General features: G+C 37.5%; 2 protein-coding genes across 3 annotated transcripts in view; one reads left to right on the top strand and one right to left on the bottom strand.

The window, feature by feature from the left end:
- LOC139150496 (lysocardiolipin acyltransferase 1-like) overlaps positions 1-1,134 on the bottom strand; it is a 35,376-nt gene extending 34,242 nt beyond the window's left edge. Inside the window, exon 1 of the mRNA XM_070722890.1 lies at positions 937-1,134. The gene's annotated coding sequence lies outside the window, so the exon portion shown is untranslated. The remainder of the gene's footprint in view (positions 1-936) is intronic.
- A 5,126-nt stretch (positions 1,135-6,260) lies between these two features.
- On the top strand, positions 6,261-13,247 carry LOC139150495 (galactosylceramide sulfotransferase-like). 2 transcript variants are annotated; one of them, XM_070722887.1, is made up of 4 exons: positions 6,261-6,332; positions 7,813-8,017; positions 9,491-9,615; positions 10,753-13,244. In XM_070722887.1, exons 2-4 carry the CDS (start codon positions 8,006-8,008, stop codon positions 11,897-11,899), a joined length of 1,284 nt encoding a protein of 427 aa, XP_070578988.1. In that variant the 5' UTR covers positions 6,261-6,332; positions 7,813-8,005; the 3' UTR covers positions 11,900-13,244. The 2 variants fall into 2 exon arrangements, with proteins under 2 accessions (XP_070578988.1, XP_070578990.1); XM_070722889.1 differs by lacking the exons at positions 6,261-6,332; positions 7,813-8,017 and adding an exon at positions 10,203-10,381 and having other exon boundaries at positions 9,489-9,615; positions 10,753-13,247.
- The last annotated feature ends 3,388 nt before the right edge of the window (positions 13,248-16,635 follow it).

Here is a 16,635-nt window from a genome sequence, read left to right as displayed (position 1 = left end):
AGTGAAATAGAGAAAACAAGTAAAGACATTGATTAAGTTCAGAGAGCTTCAGATGATATTCACAAGGTCAAAACACAAGGTATTATTCAACATGCTAAAGTAAGATGACATGAGCTTGGTGAAAGAAGCAATGCATATTTCTTGAAGCTTGAAAAGAACGTTAAACCCTCTAAGCACAGTGAGTTGGTCTCGTGTGTTTTAACTAACCACTTCCCAGTATTTGTCATCTCAGATGGTTACATGTGTTTTGGTAAAAATTAATCATCGTTCCCTGGTCTTGGTAAAATCAAATCAACATTTCCTTTAAACTACATTGTACATTTTCGTTGTTGACAGTAAAGTCCTATTCACTTGGCAAATGTCATTCATTACAATATGTACCGTAGTCTAGCATCTCAACGTCGTCTTTCAGCCCATTCAGGAAAGACAACATTGAGATGCTAGACCACTATCATTGGGAATACAGTTTGTTGGCATGTGAAACCCCCTTGGCAACACCTATACTATTCTCTTTGAGTACTGCAACTAGCGCAGAATGTGACAATTATGTGCTCACACAACTTAAAATGATGTAACAATTAAAAATCATCAAATCTTCATGCCTGGTAACATTGAATAAATGGGGGTTTTTACCTAAATAGTTTGCGTTGCATATTGCAATACGTAACATGTAAATACACCGGTCATTTTCTACCTATGTCGTCATGAAATGGTTCTTTCCAAAATACACACATAAACTGAATATGTTTTAAGTCGCAAACAGAACATGAATGTAACACTTCACGAGTAGGCTAATCTGAACATGTAGTTCAATTCAGGTGAGTTGCGATGCCAGTTGTCGCTCCATGAACCGACTGACAAAAGAATTCATAGACAAGATGTGTACACAGGAATCTCGTTGCTCCTTAGGCAATCAACGGAAAAATAATTACTTACGGCTGAAATATATGTTTGACTCCGGTGAAACAACAGCTGCTGCGGGTGGTATCGGGTCAGAGGTTGCAAATAGTCAATGCTGCTTCGTCATATGCCATATTCCATGTCACGTATGCCGAACCAAGCGTCAGAATCTGAATCAGAATACAGCCACACTTGATGCCATGGCGGCGCCCTAACTGTAATAGCGCCACCCGCATTACGCATACGTGCATATGGCGAGCCCAACTTGAAATGTGACGATGTACTCTTTTGTAAGGGGTGGACCATTTGAATTTCAAGAGAGAGTTAAGGGAAATAAGTATGGCAACAATATTTTCACCCATTCTGACAGCATTCCCCCCAAAGTTACCTTGAAACTATTTTTTGTTCAGTACAGTCAAGTAATAATTTTGCTTAAATTCAAACAGTCTTTGTAAAATAGGCCTACAGTGTAATTAAAGTGACAGCGGATGCAGATTTTTTTTTTCAGTAATAAAATCGACTTAGTGCATGTCAAATTTTTTGATGATGGTACGTTTGCTACTAACGCTGATTTAATCAGCGTTAGTAGCATACTGGTCGTTAAATTTTGAAATTACCAGGATTGGTGTTTTGTGTGTTTTGTGTGTGCTGCATCAAGCGGGTCTTGGCAAAATATATTCTGACATTTTTTGATTATTTCATAACATACAAATAATAAAAATGTTCCTTTTACCTATCTGCAATTTTCTACAATTTTTCGTCTTTTTTAAATGGTAGTCATAAAATCTTCCGGGAAACAGATTATGCAGTTCTTTTGAAATTGACTCTGTTGCTTCCTACAGATGTTCACATTCAAATACTTCAGCTTCTAAGTTGTGACACAATTAGCTGTGATGATTTTAAGATAGCATAGCTTTTCAGAATATCAAAGAATATTCTGCAGCAAATGCTTTTCAAATTGCTTGAAGTTTCAACTCTGGTTTTCAGATACCAAGCATTCAAGAAAAATGCTGTTTTATAAAATTTTCATAAACAGAAGATTTTAAAGGGACAAAGTCGCTTTTTTAACGTTTTCCTGAAGTACAGTTAGCTTTTTTAGGTTTAAGAAAGTCTGTAAAGTTGTTTTGAGTTCATTAAAGTGTTCAGCAAAGATTTATTTTCATATAATGTTCTACTTCATTGTTATTGGTGAGAATTTGGACTGTGTTCTGCCATTGCCTTAAAAGTTTTCACCAGCGTTTTACAACAATGTTATGATGCAGAATAATATGTATGTATGTATGTATGTATGTATGTATGTATGTATGTATGTATGTATGTATGTATGTATGTGTGTATGTATTACAGCTTTTATTATAGTTTTTCTCTTTGAAGTCTTTCCTTGCTTCTATTGGCAACTGTCTGTACTGGACCACAGTCACCTGTAGTCTATTCCGCTCTGCGTCTATATATGTGCCCAATAGACGTGCGCCCCATAGACGTGTGTACATATGCCTGTGTACATAAACACGTCTATGGGGCACATATATAGACGCAGAGCGGAATAGACCTCAGGTGACTGTGCACTGGACATCTTGTTTCTGGCTGACGGTGAACCAGCAATAATGTAATATCATCACGAACATTTGTCCCCTTCTCATAGCCACAGGAAGATTTACTTGCATTTTCAAGTTTAGAAAAGACGAACTTGAATGAGCCAAGCATACAATATACGGGATAAGGGAGCCGTCATTATTTATGGCCTGGGGGGGTCGGAGGAATCTGAGGGGGGTCACTCAAAAAAATCGAAAGCTACAAGGGGGGGTTGCTCAAAAGTGGAGAACAAGAAAGGGGGGGGCTACTCAATTTTGTTGACATGTATTGAAGCATTTAGTAAACAACAATAATAGTAAAGATATGTACATTCATACCCGGTATTTGTGTACACACACACACACACACACATTATATATATATATATATATATATATATATATATATATATATATATATATATATATATATATATATATATATATATATCATAATACAGGTGGTTTCAAGTAGAAACTAAAATCTCATTACACTATGTGTTTCACGTTATTGTGATCTTCAGACGAGAATGATCAGCTATTCGACGTGGCATGCCTTATGTTAGAGGCTAGTACTGAGTACATTTTTCAGTATTTCCTGATTAAAGATTGATATACTTGCCTGATCATTAATGAGAAACGTCTGCTTTCTATATTCTACATTGTATAGGTTACCGATAGGGGAAAATGTGTAAAGCAAGCTTATTCTGATGCTATAAAGTTTAAAACCAGTTGAATGCCTTGACAACAAACCCATCTTTTATTGCAGGAAATAATAATAAATAATAAATGTGAATAAATGTATGTCTGTCACTATTTTTTCGGTTTCAAAAAATATAGTTGAAATCAGTGAACTGAAATATAAGTTTTGGAATACTGTCTCAGATTTATTTTCCTTTGAGTTTTTTATACGAAAAAAATACTCCCCAAGTGCCACCAAATAACACCATTTTAATCTCTATTTTTCAAAAGCTCCAATGGCAGGAGGGGGACACCCCCCTCCTGACCTCCCCCCGCGACCACTTATGCGGTCTCTTGTGGTGCTTTCGCACCACATCTTCCCCCTCTTGAAAAAAAATCCTACAGAATAACTGCATGTCACCAGAGCACTGGATACAGACCTGTACATCAGCCCCTGCCACAGCAATTGGAACCTCCTTCCGACAAAGACCTATACCACAGGGTTTAATCAGGGTCTGTACAGGGCCTGTCGCAGCAGCAATCCATTTTACTGTATAGATATTTAACTTTCCCAATTTTTTTTGGGGGGAGGGGGGGTCACTCAAATTTTCTGTAGCAGAGAGGGGGGTTACTCAAACACGTCATGGTTGGCAGGGGGGGGGTTACTCGAAATTTTGGAGTTTCGAAAGCAATTCCTCCGACCCCCCCCGGCCGTAAATAATGACGGCTCCCTAAGAATGCTATGGTAAGAATGTCTAGTTACGTTGTCAGAGTTTAGAGTTGGTACATTGGCTGTATTATGTTTTCATGCCGCTATGCTTCATGACATATCAGTTTATTGTATTGATGCACACTGGTTATTGAGTCATGTTTTTCCTAAATTGTCGAGTGTCTTTTTTAATGCGGCAGTCAATGTCAGCCCCCACCCGCCACAGTGGTAATCAGTCTTATGAAATTTGTCGAATGCCCCACCCCCTGGGGCAAGACAATCTGGAAAATCCCCACCGAAAACAAGTAAACCCCCCACATTTCCCCAAGCCCAATGGGTAGGGCATGCATAAATTCTGCGCTTGTCCGTGAAAGTGACAAAGCGAATCAATATTGGGCAACTGCCCCATTCCTCAGGCATAGTTTCATGGCAGACACGGTCTAATTCCCCACATTTGTCCCGCATCACGCGAGGTACGGTCCCTCGGGGATTACATTGACTACTGCACTAAGTATATTGTACACTTTGCCTTACCTGTTGTATGGGAACTGGAAATCCTTGTTTACAATTTAATGTAGTTTAGTTTTTGAATTCACATTTCTCCACTACATCGGAATATGCGTCATATTGAAACAAAGTGGAATAAACTGTTCACAACTGCGTTTATGGAGATACAAGCAAGTATTATTTTCAATAGTGCACAGCAAATGTGACATGAATTTGTATATCTTTTCATTCACTACATCTCAAGATTTCCAATCTTCTATGAAGTGTATCTCTTCAATGATTCAACCAGGGCAATCTCAAACCAATAGACTGTACGATGGGGATCCACTAAAACAAACTAAAAGCCCGTGTCAATTTAGTAAGACTTGTCATAAACTTGCAAAATGTACTTCCTGTCAACGGGTCCACTTGAACAAAATAACGATATTCTTGTGTTAAAACTTTCGGAATATCTGCTAGTATTTCACATTCTCATTTTTGTATCCACAATATTCATACATTAACAATATTTTTTTCACATACTATATATTACAAGAAGACGAGAAAGACATTCTTATATTGCAAAAACAGATGTATTGCACAAAACTTTCCGTTGTTTCTTAGTTGTGAATACGCAGCATTACGGAAGCGATCTGAGGTTGGATCATTATTGGGTCACAGTAATGCTGCAAGACATCTCCGGGAAGACACATCTATATTTATGAGGAGTTAACTACAAGCATGGGGAGGATGTCACCCAATTTCAAAAGTTCCCTATGGGGTCATTCCGGTTTTTTTCGGTGGGGGGGGGGGGATTAGCCAATTTTCGCCATGCACAAGGAAATCAATCTACCGACACTCGAGACCAGAGAAACTGACAGATCCCAGATTCCTTATATTATCATACCGTCACAAGTTGGTCGCTGTTCTCCGTAAAGCAGGATCTGTTTTGCATTGTATTATCATACGTTTATTTGCACGAATTTTGGTATCATATAACCCATTGGTCGCTTGGAAGTTGTCTATAACTTTTACCATGTATACAAAGCTTGCCTGGGTATATTGATAGCTTGGCATTGGTTACTTGGTTCTGTGATCTCGCAACCATCAGCATGACAAAGTTTGCTGAAGATTTTCCTTCAATTTACTTTGTTAAGGTATTTCTATACTATGCCCTAGACTTGAGACAACTCTAGTATTTATTGTAAATTCACGAACGATGTGTGCGTATAAAAACTATAGGAGTGGGCTTGTTAGAAGTTTAAAGACCTTGTTGGGTAAGTTTCTGATGCCTTGATATCTGTGTAATAGTAATGAAGATCTCCCAACATGTCAGTTTTACAGAATTGTAATTGATATATGGCAAGATCATTTTGATTGACTAATCTGTACATTAATCACAGGCCCCCTAGATGCTTCAGCCCGTCTAATCGCTGATATCATAACTTGATGGGAGGATTCTGAGGATTTGATGTCACATTCTAGAAACGTTTGGCTTTGTATAGGAAACTCTAAACTATTGTGACGTAACGTTTTAAAGTACATAGTGACTGACCATAAAATTAATATTCTTTATCTTATTGGAGAATCATGACTTGTATATTAAAGGCAGGGGAATTGATGACCAAATATTAAAACATGGACAGACAAATGTGTTCAAACGAATGAATAAACAAACAATTTACAACAACAACAGTTATAGGAATAATGATGATGATGATGATGATGATGATAATGATGATAATAATAATAATTGTGATAATATTAACCATCGTCGTTATAGATTACAACCAATACCCACGATATCAGTGGTAACCCATGCCGTGTCATATGGTCGCGTATCGTAACAGCTGCCTCTATTCTGTATGGTCCATTAATTGAAGGACGTTTTGAATTAATCGTTGCACAAGCGCAGACCGATACTCACCAAGAGACGATTCATAATGTACGTTCACAGTTAGCAGTGCTGAAACGTAGTATCAACGGTAAGAAACATTCTATTCCTATCTTTTTTCACATTTGTTCGATGGCTGGTGACAGTTTAAATTTACAGTATTCAGACTATTGCTTTAAACACTGCGTGCCAACTACCAACAACGCTATGGAATAATGATAAAACCTAGTTTATCATCAGCAGTAACCCATCGAAGTAAACGTGCGATTCCATACATAACCCAGCTGTGGCTAGCTGTGGCTAATCAACGGCTACTATCATGGAGGATAGCGCATTTAACAAAAGAATATGCAGGTTCAGAATTATTCTTTCAGAAATATCCATCAAGGGAGTGCGTGAGTTGACTCGGATAAAACTTTGTTTTTGTGTTCAGACGGACTGGCAGATGAATCTGAAAAATACTCTGCATTGTCAGTCAGAGTTAGTGGCTTTAGGAAAAAGATGTAATGATTAATCAGTCAGACAAAAAGGACATAATTACGTTCCCAGGTGTGTGTCTATTACAGGGGACATCATTAGGCTCAACGGAAACTGTTTGTATCGGTAATCAAATACTGAGCTATCAAGACAAAAGCAATCGCGTTTCTCCTTACTTGTCAAAAGTTTGAAGTATTTTCAGATATCAACTCAGTTTAACGGATTGTAAAAGATAGAAAGTACATGGCTACAGAGTAAAAACGAGGAAGGGTGGGTATTAATTAATGACATCTTTTATGCAGAATTATGCGTACATCCACAGATGGACATTTTGTCAGCTAATCAATATTCTTAAATTATTGTAAATTATACAGTATGCGTTCGTTAACCGACGGTAAAAAGGCTTAAGTCGACGCAGTCCATAAATCCACTGACATTTTCGCCTTAAAAATAAGCCTCTTTCGTTAGAGCAAAACTTCATATGTTTAGACAAAAGGTATAATTGACATTATAATTTTATATACGTTAGTTGGAATTTAGTTTGTAAATGTCTGTTTAATGATGTTTTTGATAAACATACAACAAATTATGCGTCAGTTTGAGGGAAGGGAGATGAAGTTCTACTGCAGTAATTGAGTTTTCTAAAACTTGGCAAAGGATATGTCATCTTGCATATCTGCAGGGCACAAGAATTATGATAGTACAGATGAAAAATTTATGATTCTGAAATTATGTAAAAGCTCATACAACGTTACGGAAATATTATTTGCCACGGCTTTAACAAAAATGATAAGCAAGAAAATATTCAATTACTCACGTTCTGTCGAGTTATAATCTGTAGAAGATTGTGGAACAGTGTTTCGGAAGTATAGGAACTTTATACTTAAAGTACAATAATCGTGCTCAAATAGACAAGAAATATGTCGTATGTGAGAATACACTTATTTAGATGCGTCATCAGCCAGGCTTTCCGATGTCATAAAGATCGCTCGCAGTAAATACCCTTTTCTGTTCATGAAAAAGACCAGCTTACTTTATTGAAATCGTCATAACACATGTTTGTAATTTGATATCTTAATATTTTTTTCAATCAGCTAGAACATATTCTACTTGCACCGCAGCAGTCTTATTTCAACGTATATACCAGTGTTTTAGATCTACCAACATTTATGAGTTCTACAAATGTTGAAGGGTGTCACCTGTAACGTTTACAGCCACTGATCTGACTACTGATGTCGAAGACTGCCATCTGCTGATCTGTAGGGTCAAAGGTCATTCGACAAAATAATGTTGCGTGAGGTAAGATCAAATCAACAAGATTTTCTTGATGACACAGCCGTCCGAACTAGTTACGGAATGTTTGTTATGTACATATACTTCTAGAACAAAAAAAATATTCAGGATATTAGGCTAACAGGCGTCGACATTTAAAAATTAAAATGAAGCTGACATATATTGGATCATTATACCGTGAGACACTTTTAATAAACGGTATCTTTGCACTTCCTTATATCATTTTGAAAGTGAGTGGCATTGAAAGAATATCTGATTTATGTAGCTTTGGAAAAGAGGGTAACAAAAATGGCTAACTGCTCACATATCTGATTGTTTGATGGAAACTGTATCCTACATGTATTTGTCTTGCCATAAACAGACCAATATGTGCAGTATTGGTGCCTAAGTTGATCTCTACATGGGTCAATGTTAATGCTGATGGTAGCGAGTTACAAAAACGTGCTTGTCCCTGTGCTGTCATAAAAGAACACCAAAAGTTAACTATCGTCGGGATTTCGGAAAGGCAATATTAGGCTGGGAGAAAAGTACATTTGACCAAATAAGTGTTTGCGTTTTAAATGTTCATGTATACACTGACGTTCTGCACCAAAATGATGGGAAAGCAGTACGAGTACACGAGGTAACACAATGATACGTGGAACTTGAAACTTTTAACAGACTACATGTAACACTTGCTTATATATTTCAAGTTTCGCTTATTTAATACTAACTTAGTGATTTAAAGTGAACTCTGATATAACGATCAAAAGGGGTCCATTATTTAATCTACTGTAAATATACTTGTAAACAATATTTTATTTATTCTTTTCGTTATATAATCAAATTTGTCAGCAAAAGTGATATGTCCAAAAACCAAAAACATGTGAACGTGTGTTATGTATTATGTATGTCGATGATGAGATTTCAGAGAACGGTGAACAATATTTTGAACACTGTTTTACTGGTAACTATTTTGACTTCCGATATTAGCATCTTACGAGAAGCCGTTCATTGATTTCATAGTATACCTTTTTAAGAGAGCTGTTACCTACACTCTTTGTAAACCCAAGTCAACGTCTCCTCTTGAAGACGGAAAAAATTATTACTGTGTGTGATAAATATTACACCTCTCACTGTATATCTCTCTTTCTCTGACACTACAAGGGCAACTCATGGGACACGTCTTGCTCTTCAGAACGAAACCGTCCATTGTGATGAACCGTTTTTGTCTGTTTGCAGTTCTGAGTTAGGATTATCAACAAATCCTATCCAGTAGTTGTAAAATCACTAGTACAGGTCAAACACAAAACCTTTAGTATAGCACCATCAGTATGCAAAATATGTGATAGTATTAGTGTACAGACCTAACAACAGATGAATACCTCGGCAATCTCTAAAACATTGAAAAATACCGATCTACTTAAACCATGATAACAATTTGAGATCTTTCCAATGTAACTATTTTTTGTAATAGAAATGTGTACATATCTTTTACAGTTTAAATTCTTTGTGATAGGGCTTGCAACAGCCTCGGCGATATTTATTTTTATAATCTACACGACACATCTGGAAAACCCTAGTCTTCAACGGCATCCCTACGAACAACAAGTACATATCCAAAGGTAATGGAATTATTTCGTATAGATTACAATTTGTGTTTTCTGTTACGATAGAAATTACTTTTTTCTGAGATAATTAAGATTTGACAGGTATGGACAGGCACTAATTTGTGGACGCTCGATATATGATTTAAATATTAAAACTATCGGGTCTCTCGTATCAACATGGGCGTTACTTTCATTGGTCAGCGGTGGACTGCACTGTTTACGGTGGCCGAATCGTGAACGGAGCCGTGAGATACCTCATATCAAGCCCATGGCTGACGGCTGTTTTCACTGTATTTCTGTGAAACAAGGCCCGTCTGTCTCTATTAGGTCAACTTAGTCAAAACCTACATAGCCATGACCATGTAAAAGACTTCAGAAAAAGTACAAAAGCGTGATTTTCACTCTCCTTGTTGTCAACGCGCACAATAAACATGGCGATTTTAATGACCTGACAGATGTGATGGATGTTTCGTTGATTATGCGAGGAATTCAGTGAAATTAACCTGATGAGTGTTCATCAGTCAACGCTATGTCCATTCAATATCAAATGTTCTGAATAGCTTTGCAAAACACTCTCAGAGCTGTCCTCTATGTTAATTTAGGGGAAACCATTCAATGCCAGCTGGACGTAGCTCGTAAAGACCCACATGTGGGCCTGAAATTAAGTGCAGAATTGACGTTTGTAAATTGAACCTGGAGTCATAGAATTACAAAACTAGTGAAGAAGGAATACTTCAGAAAGAGAGAGAGTTCAAATGATGCCATGGTGCTATGGTTACAGGTATGATGTAAAATTTGGCTAGTCTCAGAAAGAAATCTATCAATAGTCTATGGAAAAAGCCTGTATTTTTAATTGTTTATAGTTCTCTCTGTATCGTTCATTACATTATCCAATGCGGATTTTAAAATAAACGTTACGTAACGCAGTTGCATACGTCGTTGTATATTGAAGTCAATATTCATAATGACAGATAGTTTGTCAGCGGTAAACATATTGATATATCGCTATAACTGATTAATACAATATATTCTTTTGATTGGAGATTTCTTGACAGGTCCAAATAAGTCCCCATGGCCATGCTATCGACAAGTAACTCAAGTTTCCGATCGATCAAACGTCGTATCCAACTACATCATTAATTTTTTTTACAGAATATTGAGTTCTCACGACCATGGTATGCATGAACGAAGTGTGAATTACAATGGAGAAGACATTTTAAAACGAAAGAATCCATCGATGTCGCTGTCTTGCAACAAACAAGAGAACATCGCCTTTATCAAGCCTCACAAAACTGGAGGAACAACCCTGGCATCAATCATTAACAGGTTTGGTTATGACCACCTATCCTCATTCGTCATTTCAAGATTTAATCGGCGGAACGGACACTTACGTCAGCTACCAATTAAATCAGACAGCCCTGGGAAACTATTTCTTCCACCGACCGGAGTTAAAGATGGAAGGTGGAGAAACTACAGATATAACATGATTGCCGTTCATCTGATATATAATGAGACAGCGATGAAATCTTTCATGATGCCTGATACCAAATATATCACAATTTTGAGAGAGCCAGTATCTCAGTTTGAATCATTCTTTTACTACATGCAATTAGGACGTTCTGTTGTAAAGACGGGAAAGCAAGCTAACCTTACTGCACTGGAAGCATTTTTTGAAAAACCTGATTTCTACTTGCCAAAGCTTATCAATGATCGCGACAAGGACGCCAGGAATAACCAGTTCTACTATTTAGGCCTGGATCCCAAGCTTTTCGACGATGAAAGAGCGATCAATGATACAATCAGAAAAATTGACAGAGATTTCTCCTTGGTGCTCATAACAGATTATTTCGACGAATCATTGCTTTTGATGAAGAAATTGTTTTGTTGGGACATGGAAGACATTCTGTACATCACAAAAAATCAACGATCAAGTCGTAATGTCGTCCCTGCAAAAGTCGCCGAAAAAATTCACAAGTGGAACAGAGCAGACGTTCTTTTGTATGACTATTTCAATCGTACTCTTTGGAGAAAAATAAAAGAATATGGACCTGAGTTTGACAGAGATTTAGCTGAATTTCGAAGACATCTAGAGACAGTCTTTGATGAGTGTGTAGATAAACGCTCAATCCAAAAGTCAATTGTAGAAAATAAAACTAAAAGAACAAAAATTGTTTTTGATGCGAAAAAGCATTCCAGTTACTTTTGTGAACGAGTTACACTCTCTCACTTGAAGATGCACAATATGATCTGGTCTAGACAATATCCTTGGAATCAACGATACATTAGAAAAGAAAACTGAATAACTCATAATCTATCAGAATAAGCTAATAATAGATTTACCATGAGAGGATGTCTGTATAGATTAATGAATAGGAATATCATGAAATACTGACCTTGGGTTGCACCAGAAAGGTCTTTATCGTTAATGTTTCTTTTGTGTATACAAGTATTCTCACTTGTCTGTTTTTGAACACCTTTCGTTACATCAGATAAAAATAAATTGCACCAGAAAATATACTTGCTGATCTTTAATTTCAAACAAAACAAGCGGTAATCATTAGAATAATTAGACAGCATTAGTTATCTCATAACCTGACGGTAAGACCATAGAAATAGTCCATCGGGACCAGAAACTGTCAACAAAGAAATATTAAACAAAACAGAGATGCCGTTTAACCAATAGGTATATGACTTTAATTTCGATTAGAAAATTTACTCATTTTGGACTCCACTTTTATTACTAATGAAAGTGGAAAGTTAAAGCGTTTTGGTACCGCATTCTTCAGAATGTGTTGAGTGATTGCAAGTTTTGTGAGTGGGACTCAAGAGTTACCATGGTGACCTGCACATGATATATTGATGGTGCAGAGGGAAGTAAAAAAACAAAAGGTTACTATTAGATACATGTCCAAATACAGAGATACACGTCCAAGTACATCGTCCAGGTAACGCACAGCGTTGAGGTCATGGATTACAGGCGCAGGTGCATAATGAATGATACGAGTAATATTTCAACTTAAATTGTTCAACATATTTATTTTGCGGAACAGAAACTTTGTCAGAAATTTATCATGGAAAAAGTTATAAAACCAACTTTGTAGACGAAAAATTTGCTCGAGGTTATCTTCCGATAATGACAAACGTTTGCTTATCCTTACAGATGTAAAAAGAGAATTCCAATGTTAACAAGCTCTACTGCATTTATAGAGAATGCACAAAACGCTGAATGATTACATTGTTAATGGGAGAGGAAAACTAGACACTCATGTCAAAACATTAGGCAAACGAACTCGAACAAGTTCACTATTTAGACCGAAACACCTGTTTTAGAAATGTTTTTCGAATCTTCAGCTTACATTGTAAATTTTGAGCTAAAAGTTGTTGGAGATTGAACAATAGGAGTTCTGGAAACATTCAACATTGGGGATGGTTGTAGAAACCCCTTTGTATACAACAAATACTTTTTTTGACAAGTTACTTACGATGAGCCCCACACATAATTTTAAGAGCAAAAATGGACATCAAATATCAGGTTCAGGCAACGTGGCTAGATTTTGTGAAATCTCTTTTCTCAGATATATGTGTTCCATAGAGTAATGTCGTCAGCCAATAGATTGGTAACGTATAAGATCCACTCTTCTTTTTAAATATTTCTATTGTAATCACTCGGTATTAAAACCCTTTGAGCGCCAAAGTCAATTTTTGTCGCCTTCATATAATATACCGAGTCAATTTTTTTTAGAGTTTTTACTAAATTTTGACAAAAGAACTTTAGCAATGAAATTTGATAGCCTTTTGGTCCAAAATAATAAAAACAATTACAGAAAAAAATCATAAAATTGGTAAAATGTCGCACTAAAAATTTTGTTGGGAAAAAATTACAGCACTCGAAGGGTTAAAAAATTTTGCGACCGTATTTCGAAAACATACGGAAATGGCAACAATTCAAAAACTCAAATAAAACTTTTCACCAATGACGGATTTATAATGTCAATATTTTTTGCCATTACTTTGCATATTTGGTGCTCTTCGGGCGCCGCATGTTATGTTATACTATTTTTCATTTTGCGTACCCCATATTCATAACATCTCTCATTTCGGCATACCCTTGAGTGACCACATTTTCGTAACATCTGAGTGCATCTTATCAATGCCCTGTAGTGATTATTATTTTAACTCAAACCTATACTATAAACTAAATTATACTTAGCGTATAAATTTACTGATGATGATCATGTTATATGAAGATGTATTAATTACGAGACAATGCTCACGGCAGTACAAGTGTATCTTGTACATTTGGTATTATCCCATGTTTTGTTTTGTGATTTAATTTTTGTTGCTTGTCATGTTAGTTTGTGTACTAGCATATACGTCCTCGAATTCTCTATTCCTCTACGAAGGTCGTTTTTTTTACTTATCAGTTTTACTCGTTTATTCTCTTTTTGTTTGCCGCGCAGCAGCCTTATAGGCCGACGTTGCAAGACATATATGGTGACTAAAATGAGAACACAAGTTTTTGCACACCACGTCACGTGGCAGAGGGAATCAAGATCACGTCACATGGAAAAGACAATCATGAGACTTGCGTACTGGAACTCAAGGAGGGTTCCATCCGCGATAAAAAGTGAGATGTAAAGACGCAATGAGAATTTTGAAACCACGTGACGTATGTCGACATGGTAACGCGTCGTCTTCCAGTTTCGATCACAAAGACATTCCTGTGATACGCGCGATCTATCATGATGGAAGTCTTATCTCTCTGTTTCTTCACAGCATTTAATTTGCTTGAATCTTGACTCTCCATCATGCTCTTCACTGCGATCACTGTGCTTACTTTGGTGTTTCACAAAGTGGCCGAAACCATCAGGGCGCGGTCAGCCGAAGCCGAAAACTCGGCAAACACGGCGGACGTACCTACCGGTGAGTTTTGCAACTTCTTTTAGTACACTGCGTATACCAGTGGGTTTGTCTTTAGTCCAGTGACATGATAACTTAGTGGGTGAACATTACAAATGATGTTGTCATGTATAAAAAGTTACACAATACATCGGTAAGTCAGGGATTTAGAATAACGAAAGATTATTATATTTAAGAAAACAAATTAACGAAGTCCAGAGCCCAGTTCAATATTGCGAGTAGATTGAAATGAATTCCTCGAGCTTTGCCTAAAATCAATCGATTAATATTGCAGATGCTGATATTTATCTAAGTTTATTTTTGGCATTTTTAAATCCGTTTTCCGATCTGAACTTTTACATGTCCGCCACAAAGGACTTTCCTTGTTTTTCTGGCGTCGATCTATTAACGGCTAAATTAGAATGTGCTGTTTACCAGCTTTGAATAGTATCTGACTGGCGAAAAGAAGCGTGGTACATGGTACCGAGTATGAATTTGAAAATGACATCGATGATGCCGTCGGTAGTCAGTCAGTGAGGACCCGAAATATCCAGTACTCACTTCCAGGGGTGACCGGAAGATATTTTTACATTTACTAGGATCTTCAAAATACCTCAACAATAAGATTATGTGTGTCTACGTGTGTCTGTGTGTCTGTGTATCTGTGTGTATCTGTGTTTGTATTCGTATTCGTATGTATGTTCGTATAGAAAGGTATTTATATATGAGTATGTTTGTATGTTTGGATATATCTATGCACAAATCTTGAGCAGCTGATATATTGCCAACCAAGGAGAAGAAACGATTATAAAACCGAATACATTATTATGTGAGAAAAAAAATCATATTGATCAAGAAGAGACATTCAAACATATAATTTATGACCCTTGCGAAATGAAATGACGTTCATGACTGCAACCTTACTTGAAAGAAGGTATTTTTTCAGTGACAGTGATTGATTGACACTTCACTCATTCTCAATTTTAATGTTTGTCTCCTTTTAGAATCAGAAGAAGATGATGAAAATCCAGAAAGGGCTGATGGAAATTATCATAGGCTTCAGGTATGCCATGGCGTGGCTATAGTCTTAGAATATTCTTACGATCGGGCTGATCGTGAAGATGGTGAGCCACCTAGCGATGATTCTGGTCCATTGCCATGTTCATCTACGACCAGCATGGTTTCCAGTCCATCGACATGCGCATCAGATTCTGACGTGGTTTCCAGTCCATCAGTATCCTCTTCTACGACTGGCTTGCTGCCTTGGCCATCGCCATCGCCATCTTCATCTGTGTCTAGCTTGGTTTCTGGTCCATCGAAATGTTTAACTATGACCAGCATGGTTTCTGGTCCATCGCCATCTTCATCTGTGTCCAGCTTGGTTTCTGGTCCATCGAAATGTTCATCTATGACCAGCATGGTTTCTGGTCCATCGCCATCTTCATCTGTGTCCAGCTTGGTTTCTGGTCCATCGAAATGTTCATCTATGACCAGCGTGGTTTCTGGTCCGTCGCCATCTTCATCTTGGTCCAGCTTGGTTTCTGGTCCATCGAAATGTTCATCTACGACCAGCTTGGTTTCTGGTCCATCGCCATCTTCATCTACGTCTGACGTGCTGTCAGTTCCATCGCCATCTTCATCTGCGACTAGCATGGTTTCTGCTCCATCACCATGTACCTCCACCACAAGCATGGTTTCTGGTGCATCATCATATTCAGATGCAACTAGCATGGCTTCTGGTTCCTCGCTTTACGCATCTGCGACCAGCTTGGTTTTTGGTCCATCGCCATGTACATCTTCGGCTAGCTTGGTTTCTGGTTCATCATCATATGTATCTGCCACCAGCGTTGCTTACGATCCAGCAACAGAAGCATCTGCTGCTGCCGGTCCATCGAAAGAGTCACCGAAGTCAACTCAGAATACGACTCCACCTGAATTACCAAATGGTGCAGAGGAAATCAAAGTACCACGAAACAACTTCTTCAAGTTCTTGGTAAGTGAAAGGCTTGGTCCGCAGATACCACTTTCAGGATTGGATCCCATCGAACCTGATTACAGTAGCGCTTTTAATGAAGGCGAAAGTCTTGACGAAGGCGCGATTGGTACCTTATTGGACGACGGTGGAAATCTGGAGGA

The sequence above is a fragment of the Ptychodera flava genome, chromosome 14 (genome assembly GCF_041260155.1).
Source record: "Ptychodera flava strain L36383 chromosome 14, AS_Pfla_20210202, whole genome shotgun sequence".
NCBI classification, from domain to species: domain Eukaryota; kingdom Metazoa; phylum Hemichordata; class Enteropneusta; family Ptychoderidae; genus Ptychodera; species Ptychodera flava.
The sequence above is the reverse complement of the archived record's forward strand: the minus strand, read 5'-3'. Positions and strand labels throughout refer to the sequence as shown.